We start from the raw sequence: 12,913 nt of genomic DNA, 5'->3' as shown, positions 1-12,913 counted from the left end.
CATTACCAGCAGCACATCCACAACATAATTGGTTTTTCTTACTCTTTTTGGTGTGTAGCAATCTCTGTGGTGCGAGATATTTTATTATACTTTCAGTGAATCTCTTCTCCCCATTTTTTGACAGAGTTCTATGATTTTTTTCTTAAATTCTACCAGTACCTTATAAATCATAAATATTAACCCCTTATCAGATGAGTATTAGGTAAATAATTTCTCCCATTCAATGTGCAGTCTTTGTATCCTAGTCACCATATCCTTGGAGATTTAATGTAGTCCCTTTTGTTTATCTTTACTTCCACTTGCTTGGTCAGTGGTATTCCATCCTTGAAGATGGCTTTAGCTTCAAGGTAATGGAATTTTACCTATATTTTTCTCTATGCACCTTAAGGCTTAATGTTTGATATCAAGGTCTTTAATCCATTTTTATCTTATTTTTGTGCATTGATTTTAGAAAAGAGTGAGTTATTTGTTTTTGTTTTAGTTTTTGTGTGTTAATAACCAGTTTTCCCAATGCTGAACAGGCTTTGCTTGTTCCACTTCATATTTTTGCTCCTTAATTGAATATTAACTATTCATATGCATACAGGTCTGCCTCAAGATATTCAAATTTATTCCACTGATGTGAGAGTTGTTTTTATTCCAATACCATGCTGTAAAATGATTACTACTTTATAGTTTTGATTGATATTGGGGAAAGTGACACCTCCAATCTTCTTGTTCTTAAGGATCATTTTAGCTATTGTGGAAGTTTCTTGTTCTATATGAATTTCAGAAGTGATTAGTCTATTTCCTTGTAATGTGTCATGGGTATCCTTATAAAGATTGCATTAAATCTGCACTATACAATGCTCTAGAAAGTATTGACTTTTTTTTTTTTGATTTTTGGCTCACACCTGGCAGCGCTCAGGGGTTACTCCTGGCTCTATGCTCAGGAATTGCCCGTTAGGCACAGGGAACCATATGAGATGTCGGGATTTGAACCACAGTCCTTCTGCATGCAAGGCAAACACTTTACCTCCATGCTATCTCTCCGGCCCCATTTTTTTTTTGGTATTGACATTTTAATAATGTTAATCCTTTCAATCCATGAGCAGAGAGGATGTGCTTCCTTTAACTTGTCCTCCTTTGTTTCTTAAAGTACTGTTTTGTAGTATTCTTTGTGTAGGTCTTTCACCTTTTTTAAGTTGATTCCAAACACTTGATTTTCTGAGATAACAATTGTTAATCTTTTTTCTCTTTCATTATTTGTATATAGAAAAGCCATGGATTTCTGTGCATTAGTTTATCGTCAGACACTTTAATATAACAATCTATTTTCCTAGAAGTGTTTTTGTGGAGTCTTTAAAATTTCTTAAATATAGTACTATGTCATTGCAAATAGTGAGTGCTTCTTATTTCCCTATGTGGATGACTTTGATATATTTTCCTTTCCTAATTGCTATAGCAAGTACATCCAGTATTGTGTTTAATATAAATGGCCAGATTGGGCAAACTTGTCTGATGCCAGATCTTAAAGGAAAAACATTTAGCTTTTAGCATTGAGTGTAATGATTTCTGTGGGCTTGTACTAAAAGGCATTGACTATATTGAGGAATGTTTCTTCAATTCCCATACTGTTGGGAATTCATGAATGGGTACTGGATCTTGTCAATGCTTTTCTTCATCTATTGATATGGTCATATAATTTTTATTTTTTTCTTTCATTGATATGGTATATTGATTGTTTTGCATTATATTAGATGATTCCTCATGCTTTTGACTTTGCTTCTTCATAGTTTTCTTCATGACTCTCTGGGACCCCATTGATTCTTAAGTTGTTTCTGTTGAATTTGTTACAAAGTTTTCTTGTCATGTGTTCATTTATTTTGAGGCTTTTTTCATCTTCTGGTGTTGTTTGGAGGCTTTCTACACTTCATCTTTCAAGTAATCAATTTGTTCCTCAACAGCTATTACACTGTTGCTGATGCCTTCCTTTGGATTTTTCATTTTGCTTACCAAATTTTTCAGTTGTGACATTTCTGTTCATATTCTTTTAATTTCTGTTCTCATGTCCTATGTTTTAGTGGTATTATATTTCATTGTTTCTTTGAGTTTATTGAGCATCCTAAGCATCTCTGAACTTCCTTTCAGAGGTAATATAGGGATTAGTACTAACTGGATATGCAAGATTTCTGTCTTCATCCACCAGATGAGAATGGGGTTTTGCACCATGTCTTACCATGGTTCTTTTTGTAGTCTCAAAGTGCTTAGTTCCTATGTAACTGTCAGTCTTTCCCACAACTAGAGAGGTCTCAAGTGAGTATATATTATAGAAATTATACTGTGGCCATATAAGTGATCATTCTCTCTGGGTTCTGTGGCCTCACTTTGTTGTGCTAACCAAGTTCTTTTTCTCAGGCATCCAAGCAGCCAGAGCAGAGAAGGTCCCCAGCTTCTTTGAAATCTGTGCCCTGGAAAGGAGCAGAATTCTTGCACTGAATGCTCAATACCTCAAATTTAATCCCTACCAAAGTCTGGCTTCTGCAAGTGTTGCCAATTTACAGCACTGGTGAAATCCCAAAGTTGTGGAAGGGATCTTTTAGACCACTGAGCCCAAGCAGGACTAAACTCCCAGTTGTACCTAATCAGGAGGCAATTATGGTCAACAGTCCAAGAATCACAGGGAACCCCATATTCCAAAACACAGCTGAAGAGATCCACCACCCTTGAAAATAAATAAAAGAATCATCCAAGAAAAACTAAAGTGCCTCTTTGCAAAATCAACACCCACTCATTCAGGTAATCACTTCTATAGACTAACAGCCAGCACTCCATAGAAGCTTCTGTGAAGACACTTTCTGAAGCAGATCCAGCAGCAAGTAGATCTATTTTGCAAAGATACCGTATATACTCGAGTATAAGCTGAGTTTTTCTTTCTTTTTTTATTAATAATTTTTATTTTGACCAAAGTGGATTACAAATCATTCACAGTAGTATTTTACGTACATAGTGACATTGAATCAGGGGCATTCCCACCACCAATGTTGTCCTTCCTGTTCCCAACATGCATCCCATATCACCCTTCCTTTGCCCCCCAGACTACTAGTATAAGTGGTCCCTTCGGTGTCTAGCTTGTTGTAGATTGGGTATCGAGTTTTTCTGACACAAAATTTGTGCCAAAAATATGAACTCAGCTTATACTCGGGTCATAAAGGTTATTTGATTTGGTACTCACGCCAAATCAAATGGATGTAGTTTCCAGTCATCTTCTGCCTTCTGCTAGAGGCCCCAGAGCGGTACTTCAGCTCAGTCCACAAGTCCCAGGTGAGCTGAAGAGGTAGGCAGCTAAACTGAACTGTATGACACTATTTAACTATTTATCCCACAATATTCTGCGCTTTGTATGAGACCGACAGAGTGATGATGATATCTGCGAACTCAGTGATGATGACAATGTCTATGCTAATACCCTCACATCAGATACAGCTGAAGCTCTGGTTGGACATACAGATGAGGAGGAGGAGGAATACAGTTTTGAAGGACTTTAACGTCTGTGATTTAGCTTTATTACCTGTTAAGCTACGGTTTTCTGCACTTTATTTAAAGTTTTAAGTGATTGTTGCAAGTTTTTCTTTAGCGATAAATATTGAAAAACATTTAACCTACTGATTCCTCAATTTTTGTAATTGTTTTGGGTATATATATGTTTTCATATGGTTTTATATATGGTTTTTATATGGTTTTACTTATGTTTTTGGGTCACACCCAGCAGCGCTCAGGGATTTCTCCTAGCTCTACACTCAGAAATCACTCCTTGCAGGCTCAGAGGACCATATGGAATTCCAGGATTAGAACTATCATCCTGGGGCCGGGCGGTGGCGCTAAAGGTAAGGTGCCTGCCTTGCCTGCACTAACCTTGGACGGACCGCAGTTCGATCCCCCGGTGTCCCATATGGTCCCCCAAGCCAGGAGCAACTTCTGAGCACATAGCCAGGAGTAACCCCTGAGCGTTACTGGGTGTGGCCCAAAAACCAAAAAAAAAAAAAAAAAGAACTATCATCCTTCTGCATGCAAGGCAAATGCCCTACCTCCATGCTATCTCTCCGGCATTGAGTGTATATTTTTATTTTTGAAATTTACCAGTGGCTGCTGCATTTTCCACCTTGATTTATACTAGAGTCACTAAGTTTTCCCAGTTTTTAGGGTAAAATTAGGGGGGATTCGGCTTGTACTCGGGTTGGCTTATACTCGAGTATATATGGTACTCAAGAATTCTATAGCAATTTCCTATAATAATCAGAAATTCCAAGAAAGGCTATGGATGGTGACTTTAAAAAAATCCATAAAATAAAAAATGAAACTGACAGTTTCCAATATTCATATGTTCAAAGAGAAAAAAATATTTGCATAAGAACAACAAACAGATTGTAATATTATTTGTTTTAGAAAAGTGATAGTTTCTTTATACAACAAGAATCCAAAAATTGAACCAGAAAGAAAACAAGCAAGTACACGAGGAAACCATGACTATAATAAAATTATATAATAAAAATTATATATAGCAAAACAATCATATAGCAAAGCAAGATAAATAAAGGAGATTCATTTGACCATGAAGCTTGGAAAGAGGCACAGGGCAAATGAATGGAAAGAAAGAAAAACAATTCTAATTCATTCTAGCTTCCTTATTGGTTCTGCAGTGGGACTAGTGTCACAATAAAGGAAATGTTCTTTACTGACTACTGTGTCTTAGAGTCCAGGCCAAAAGAAAACTTTTAAAATCTTAATAGTGAAACATATGATAATGCCATCAATTTTTTTTTTTTTTTGGTTTTTGGGCCACACCCGGTAATGCTCAGGGGTAACTCCTGGCTATGCGCTCAGAAGTCGCTCCTGGCTTGGGGGACCATATGGGACGCCGGGGGATCGAACCACGGTTCATCCAAGGCTAGCGCAGGCAAGGCAGGCACCTTACCTCCAGCGCCACCGCCCGGCCCCCAATGCCATCAATTTTAACAAGAGTAAGAATGAAGAAAGAGTTGGCAGGTGAAGGCAAGGAACAGAAAGAAGAGAGTGGGAGGAATGGGAGGCACAACGTGCTAACCTTGTCAGAAAGCAGGATTTTTTAAATTTATTTTAAATCACCATGAGATACAGTAACAAAGTTGATCATGATTGAGTTTCAGTCATACACTATCCAACACCCATCCATTCACCTGTGCACATTTCCTGCCACCAATATCCTGTTTGCTTCTTGTTCTTCCACTGATCGCCCCACCCCCCCTTGTCTGCCTCTATAGCAAAAATAGACATTTTTCTTCTTCTTCTTTTTTTTTTTTTTTTTGGTTTTTGGGCCACACCCGGTAATGCTCAGGGGTTACTCCTGTCTATGCACTCATAAGTCACTCCTGGCTTGGGGACCATATGGGACACCGGGGGATCGAACCGCGGTCCGTCCTAGGCTAGCGCTGGCAAGGCAGACACCTTACCTCTAGCGCCACCATGCTGGCCCAGACATTTTTCTTCTTTCTCTTTCTTTTCTTCTTTCTTCTTTCTCTATCTGTCCCTCTCTCTTGTTCTCTCTTGTTCACTCTCTCTTCTCTTTTTCCCTTTTATTATTTTTTATAATAACTTTATTTAAGCACCTTGATTACAAACATCACTGTAGTTGGGTTTCAGTCAAAAGAACACCCCCCTTCACCTGTGCAACATTCCCACCACCAATGTCCCCCATATCCCTCCCTGCTTCACCTGCACTCAAGACAGGCATTCTAAATCTCTCACTCATTAACATAGTTATGAAAGCAGGATTAACTCCTAAGGTTTCAGGGTTATGTTGTTATTACTTTGCATAAAACACAAGTAAAATTATCCTCAATAGGTATGAGTTTTATTGAGGGAAATATCTTACATAAACAAAAGTCAGTTCTTCTCTTTAAGATCCTATTCTTTAAATACTGATATAGAGCATGGTTATGCTTAGAAAATAATAGCCTAACAGGAAATATATTTACATAAGTAAAAAGTAATTCCTACCATTGACAGATCATAAATTTGTTTTTTTAATGCAGACACATCTTCTTTTTGATTTATATGCTTTGACTGTTCTTCTAGCTGAAAAATAAATAAAATTTGTATGTTACAAATCAACTTATGAGGGATAGAGCTAATGAAATATTCTGTCAATTAGCTATGGAAATATCTAGAAGTCTTTTAATTTACAACATCAATAGCCTCAACAATTTGAAATTTTGCCTTAGTAAATTAATGCCTAAAAATATGTTCCATTGTTTAACACATTTTTTGGAAACAACTTTTTTTTTTAGATTTTGGGCCACACACAGTGACACTCAAGGGTTACTCCTGGCTATGCACTCAGAAATCACTCCTGGCTTGGGTGATCCCAGAGGGGATTGAACCATGGTCTGGTCCGTCCTGGGTCAGCAACGTGCAAGGCAAACGCCTTACTGCTGTGCCATCACTCTGGCCCCTTTTGAAAACAATTTAAAAGACCCTTTGGGAACTATTCCTTCATTAAGTAATCTTATCCCTACTTTTCCAGTTATGTTGTTATGAACAGAGACACTTATGCTCTCCTTAAACTCTTTAAGGCATATTACACTTTTCAATCCCATATTCTAATTACTTATCAGTACTCTCTCTCCGATTAAACTCTTAAATTTTTAAGAGCAAAGTAAATATCAACATTTACCTATATTCTTTTTTCATAGTACTGTCAAAGAATATTTACAAAATCAGTTAATGTATTAGGAAGCTAGAGACAGAAAACACAAAATTACTTAAATATACACATGAATTTTGCTTCCTGAAAAACTCATTCATACTTTCAGATGAAATCGTTTCATGAATACCTATTAACACAGATGTCTCTCCTTCTTACATTCCTTGGGAGTTATGGCTATTGATACTCACAAATAAGCTTTTATAATATTTATGCCTTATAAAAACATATGTCTTATTTCACTGAGTTTCATCAAATTCTAAGTATGACACTGCTGGAATATTTTGTTCTTGCAAATGAAACCAACAGAAAGTTCTCACAATTATATCATGATTGCCACCTTCTCCCTACAACTAAAAGGAGTCAGTGACTTTAGAATATGTAGGGAATTTTCACAGACAAAAAAGAAGAAAAATACTTTCTGAGAAGATGGGCAATTATAATAAACTTTTAAGGCCTTCTATAGTTCTAGAAAATCTAACATATTCTTGAATAATCTGTTTCAGTATCTTATAAAAACACTCTATAGGAAAGGTATGGGACTTGGAGCAAATTTGTTAAACTTTCTGGAATTAAGTGTTCTCATTTCAAATATAGGATATTTACACCTTCTTCAAAGTGTGAAAGTTGATATTCTTTAATTATAAAAAAGATCCCAATGTGCCTCAAAGCCAATAAAATATTTGTTTTTATGGTTACATAGTAAAGTTAGTTATTAATCCCACTTTCAAATTAGAAATGCAAGGCAGTTGTGTAAGGTGCATAAAGCCCAATAAGAGCTCAATAATGACTAATGACTTGTTCTCAAATCTTATTGTTCTGAGTCTATTTGGACTTCACCTTGTCTTAGATTAAGGTCAAATAATACAACATTTTTAGTCCACAAATTATAGTGAGGTCAGTGACTAGGAGGATCAGTTCATCTAAATTCTGTAATACAAACAAGTGTGTATAATATAATGACCTTAAATTAAATCTAAGGTTTTCATTGATAATTTCTCAAAAAACTGGGAGTTATCTTAGTAATTTCAAAGTTTTAAACTGAAATAGCCTACACAATATGATTAACCACCCTTTAATCGCACTGGAAGGAGCACTGACAGTTAATATTTACATAAGCAGGGAATCAAAGTGGAATGCCCAAATTCACAGTACCTAATTTAGGACAATCTATTATAGAAGTGAATCCATATTGTATTCAATATAATCTAGTAAGCTTGGACCAGTAGTTGAAAGTCTATACTTTAAGCATCTTAGCCCAAACTTTGCATTCAGTGATATCAACTTAGTAGCTTGAAGCTGACAATAATGTCAATATTTATAACTTCATAATATCATTGTGAATAGTTTCATATATTGACATACTGGAGTGATTACTAAATGGAGCTGACACTAAGTACCTTTTTAAGTTTCTTTATTGTCACTTGCAGATCTCCCACTTCTGTTTCATATTGACGTCTTAAGTCAGTGAGGGCTTCCTCAGCTTTTCTTTTCTCCTGAAAGTAAAATAAAAGTTGATCTAAATAGGTTATTCAGAATAACACAGACAAGAAAGCTTGTGTTGTACAAGTCTTATTCCAGGTTTTCTAAACAAGGATCATGGGAGCTAATCAAATGACCAGTTTTAAAACAATTCTGAAACTGAAACCCACCAAAGCAAAAAAAAAAAAAAAAAAAAACAAACTGTAGAATCTCACCTTCCAACAAATATCACCTAGAGTGACAACTTCTAAGTCCATTACTTTGTGAAGGAGGAGCTGTAGCACATCACTTGTCTAGTTAATTAATTATTTCTGTAATTAACTAAAAGATAAGGCACAGCCAAAGACCTTCCGCGTTGTCTGATCCTATCATGTCTCAGCACTTGGGAAAGGCAGGTGGGATTGTTGTTTGCTGATTTTAATCTCATCACCTGCAATTTGCTTGTTTTCCAATTAGCTGATCCTCTCTATGTGTGACCCTTGAAACAGAAAGGCAAAAGTACACCACAGCTGTTCAAGACTGATGCCTTTCTGAACCCAAGCATCTTCAAGTTTTATTTTTATCTTAACAACTTATAAACCATTATGCCCCACATGTGACAATCAAACATGTTTCTGTTAATAATGTATGTAAAGTTGAGTTTACAGATACTTATCAATAATCTATTACAACCTGAAACTATACTAAGCATCCCAGGGAAGAGTGTGATCAGTGCAAAGGAATGTTTTCATGTATCTTGCAGGAGGGTAAAAAGCAAAATATGATTTCAGGAAGGGATATTAGGAGTAAGAGTGAAGAGTCCATAGAAAGCTAGATGAAGTAAGATAAAACTTTATTGCAGAGATGGCAGGACCCCAAGTCTGAACAGCTATCTGATGAACAGAACAACTTACTGAAACCCAAATGCTTTCATTTCCTTCACATTGGATGAATGTTAGTATGACACTTCAATACCCAAATAACTTAAATAATTTATACAAATTCAATAACCCAGGTAAATGAAATGTTCTATGTTTTAAAGAAGAGAAACCTAGTCTTGACAATCCAGTCCTAGAAGCAATGATGTCCAGTGTAGCCTAGATAAGAGATGTTGCTATCAAAGGCACCAACATAGATATGGACATGAATACAAGATGCAGCTCTGAATATATGTGATTTTTGTGTGTGACCTATCCATAAAATATGACAAAGCACATTTAATAAAGAGAGAGAGAAGATGGGTAAAGAAGGGAAGCATCAGAATGAAGCACAAGAAAACTTGAGTGGGTGGATATATCCAATATCATACTGTGGTGATGACTTACACGAGTGTGAATACACACTAATGTATTCACAGAATCTGTCCCTTGCCATTTATTCAGAGTGTCATTCTGCATTAAATGTATGGCATAATTTTAAATACTATATTGTCTATGGTTTATTCAGTGTTTAATAAAGAAAAAAAACATTATCTAGCCCGTCCCAATTTTAAGGTAGAAGAAAGGAAATCAGACAGAAAGGCATGTCAAATAAGAGGCAATAGTTTAAATCAAAGTATGACAAGTTTCCAGAAAAATAATATATAAGGTACATATCTCAACTCATTCTAATAGAATGCTTTGATTAAAAATATTTTAAGCCAATTAACTTCTATGGGCACAGATAAAAATACAATAAACAAAATTTTAGCAAAATCTGTTCAACTATATATATAAATAAAATACAAATATTATAACTAAGTAAATTTTATTCCATTATACAGATACATCTAAAATTTACTGTATTACTCTGTATGAATATTTTATAAAAGGAAAATATAAAAGTTTCAATAAAGAGAAATTTTTAACAAATTCAGCATCTTGACAAAACCTATAAACAACTTAGAACAAAAGGATATGCTCAATTTAATAAAGGGCATCTATAAACCATAGGCCACCAATACTGAACTTTGTGTCAGAATTAATATCTGCCCTCAACACTTTTATTCTCACAAATCCAGCAAGAAAAAAAAGATAATTGACATCAGTAAGAAGTAAAACCAATTTAGTTCATAGATTACATAGAGACATACTTAGAAAATCAAACATGCTAGAAAAGTTACTGGCTGCAAAAATGTAGACAATGCAATAAGGTAAAAGACCAATATACAAAAATCAAACATATAACTGTATACAAACAATCTTAAATTATCGTTTTAACACAATGTTTAGAGTAGTATTACAAGATCAAATATGTAGAATAAATCTAAGAAATCATTTATTAAGATCTATGAACTGAACACTGTAAGTACTGATAAGCAAAATAAAAAATTTAGAGTATCTAAATCATTTATCTTTATATGCAATGCAGTTCAAACCACCAGCATGTATGTATATGCATGTATGCATGTATATATGTTTTAAAATTGAGTAACATGAGGTCTCAAATAACCATAATTTTAAAAAATGTGGAACCCAGGAAATTGTTTCCTTATAATTAGCATTATAAATTGCTACAGGCTTGGGAAGTTAAATTAGATAAAATAGATAATTACAGTAAAGGTTAAATTGTTGGTAAAAGTGGCATTATCTTTTCATAGATAATTAAGTGTTGACTGCATATTGATTCTGAAGGAAAGACAATTGATTCTCTTAAATATGAAACACACTGTTAAGTTTCATGGTGGGGCCGGAGAGATAGCACATATAAGGCATTTGTCTGGCATGTGGCCAACCCCAGACAGCCTTTGGTTCTATTCCAGATATCCCATATGGTCCCCCAAGACTGCCAATAACAATTTCTGAGTGCAAAGCCAGGAGTAACCCCTGAGCACCAACAGGGGTGACCCCAAACCAAAAAACAAAAAATGAAACATGGGTCCCAATGAAAAAAAAAACTATTCTTCAAAGGGCAGTAGAAAACCCTGCCATTCCATATTGCCTCATTCTACCTATCACTTTCAAAAGAAAATATAAAAGATTGTCTCCAACATGTTGAAAAAGACGATGCATTACTATCATAAAGACCCTCACACAATAAGTGGGTATGTTTTATTTAGAAAGATTTTAGGGGTCGGAGTGATAGCAGAGTGGTAGGGTATTTTGCTTTGTACATGGCCAACCTGGGACAGACCTAGGTTCGATCCCCAGCAACCAATATGGTCCCCTTTGAAAAAGAAAAACTAGAAAATCCTTAGTAATTTGCCTACTGCCTCCTTTCAACTCTCTATCTCTCTTTCTCTCTCTCTCTCTCTTTCTCTCTCTTTCTCTCTCTTTCTCTCTCTCCTCTCTCTCTCCTCTCTCTCTATCTTTCTCACTCTCTCTTGTGTTCTCTTGCCTCTGATTCTGTCCAGGATCCCCGGGGAGCAGTAAAGCTCTCTATGTCAGTATAGCTCACTCAGGGAATCAGAGATTAAGTACAGAATGGAGACTAGAAGACACTGGCAAAGTAGGTGTCGTTCAGAGGCTTAAGCTGCTCAGCTGGCATGATGTTCGAAAAGTTCAGAGGCCACAGTTACACAGTCTGACTGGTTGCACAAGCCATTACCTATAAAGGGAGAATGGAAGCTCAGTGTCACTGATATGCAGTTCTTGTAGCAGATCCAAAGAAACTGGAAATAATTTAATGAACAGAAAAAAGCTGTATCTCTATTATTGACAACAAACTTGGAAAGAACTTAAGAAGAAGAAACAAGACTGCAGAAAATTAAGTAAGCATGATAAGTGAGTGCCAAGAGGATGAAGAAAGAAAAAAAGGAACAAAAGTTATCATTTCATTGTTCCTAGACTACAGTAAGTCAAGTGATAATGAACGAAGACCTGTTTTATTTCAGCTGAATCGTGACCGTTAAACCATTAACTGATAAAACTGAAAGACAAAACAGAGATGGCAGATAAAATATAGAGGTTAGGACATTTTCTTTACATGTCGTCAAACCTTGTTTGATCCCCATCAGGGAATGTCATCCCAAGAAACCCACCAGGAGCGATTTGTAAGCACAGAGCCAGAACGCACCCTGAGCACTGCTGGGGTATGTGTAGTACCTTAAACCAAACAAAAGGTTGAAGCAAACAAACCCAATACTACATAGGTGAGGAAGCTGCTTACAGCAAAAAATGAGACATATACACTTATCATACTGACATATAGGCACTGAAAGGCTCTCTAATAAGTCAACATAGTCAATGTTAAAGAATCTGGGTGGAATTTTCCAGTGCTAAAGTGAATATAAGAGTAGCAAGACTAAGCTACTTTTTCAGGGTCACCTGACCTAGATAACTGCAGCTAGAAGACTAAGAAAATCGATGACAATACTCAAAATCTTCTCATTCCATTTTGTTGTCTCTCAGAGTTAATGGGGCAAACCAAAAGTAAGAGAAAGAAAAAAAGAATTTTCAACCTGACATTAACCGCTGAAAGGAGTATGTCAAATTTTGGGTTTCAGTGGAAATGATTTACTCAAATCTATTATATGAGGAAAATATAATTATTTCCTGAACACAGCAAATCCTTGAAGGTAACATCCAAATTTAACCCTAAATTCTCTGCTGAAGAATTTTCTAACATAAAACACCAAAGTTGAAAAATGAATTTTCATTTCCTTGTAATTAAGATATAGGATTGGCAGTAGTCCGAGATATTTCAATAGTCATGTGGAAAAGTCAGGCCACCACCCTCTATGTAATGCTGGTTCTGCCAACTTCAGGGCTCCTCTCTCCTTTATTTCTCTGGCAGAGGCCCCTCACCTCCAGC

At 35.8% G+C, this 12,913-nt stretch overlaps 1 protein-coding gene across 1 annotated transcript in view; it reads right to left on the bottom strand.

Annotated features, from left to right (window-relative positions):
• Positions 1-12,913, bottom strand: part of RASEF (RAS and EF-hand domain containing) — a 78,418-nt gene that overhangs the window by 40,166 nt on the left and 25,339 nt on the right. Inside the window, exons 4-5 of the mRNA XM_049770700.1 lie at positions 8,122-8,217; positions 6,016-6,093 (exon numbers count right to left, since the gene is read on the bottom strand). Of these exons, the coding sequence (XP_049626657.1) occupies positions 6,016-6,093; positions 8,122-8,217 (174 nt within the window). The remainder of the gene's footprint in view (positions 1-6,015; positions 6,094-8,121; positions 8,218-12,913) is intronic.

The sequence above is a fragment of the Suncus etruscus genome, chromosome 3 (genome assembly GCF_024139225.1).
Source record: "Suncus etruscus isolate mSunEtr1 chromosome 3, mSunEtr1.pri.cur, whole genome shotgun sequence".
Taxonomy (NCBI): Eukaryota; Metazoa; Chordata; class Mammalia; order Eulipotyphla; family Soricidae; genus Suncus; species Suncus etruscus.
Note: the sequence above shows the minus strand (reverse complement) of the source record. Positions and strands in the feature narration are given on the sequence as shown.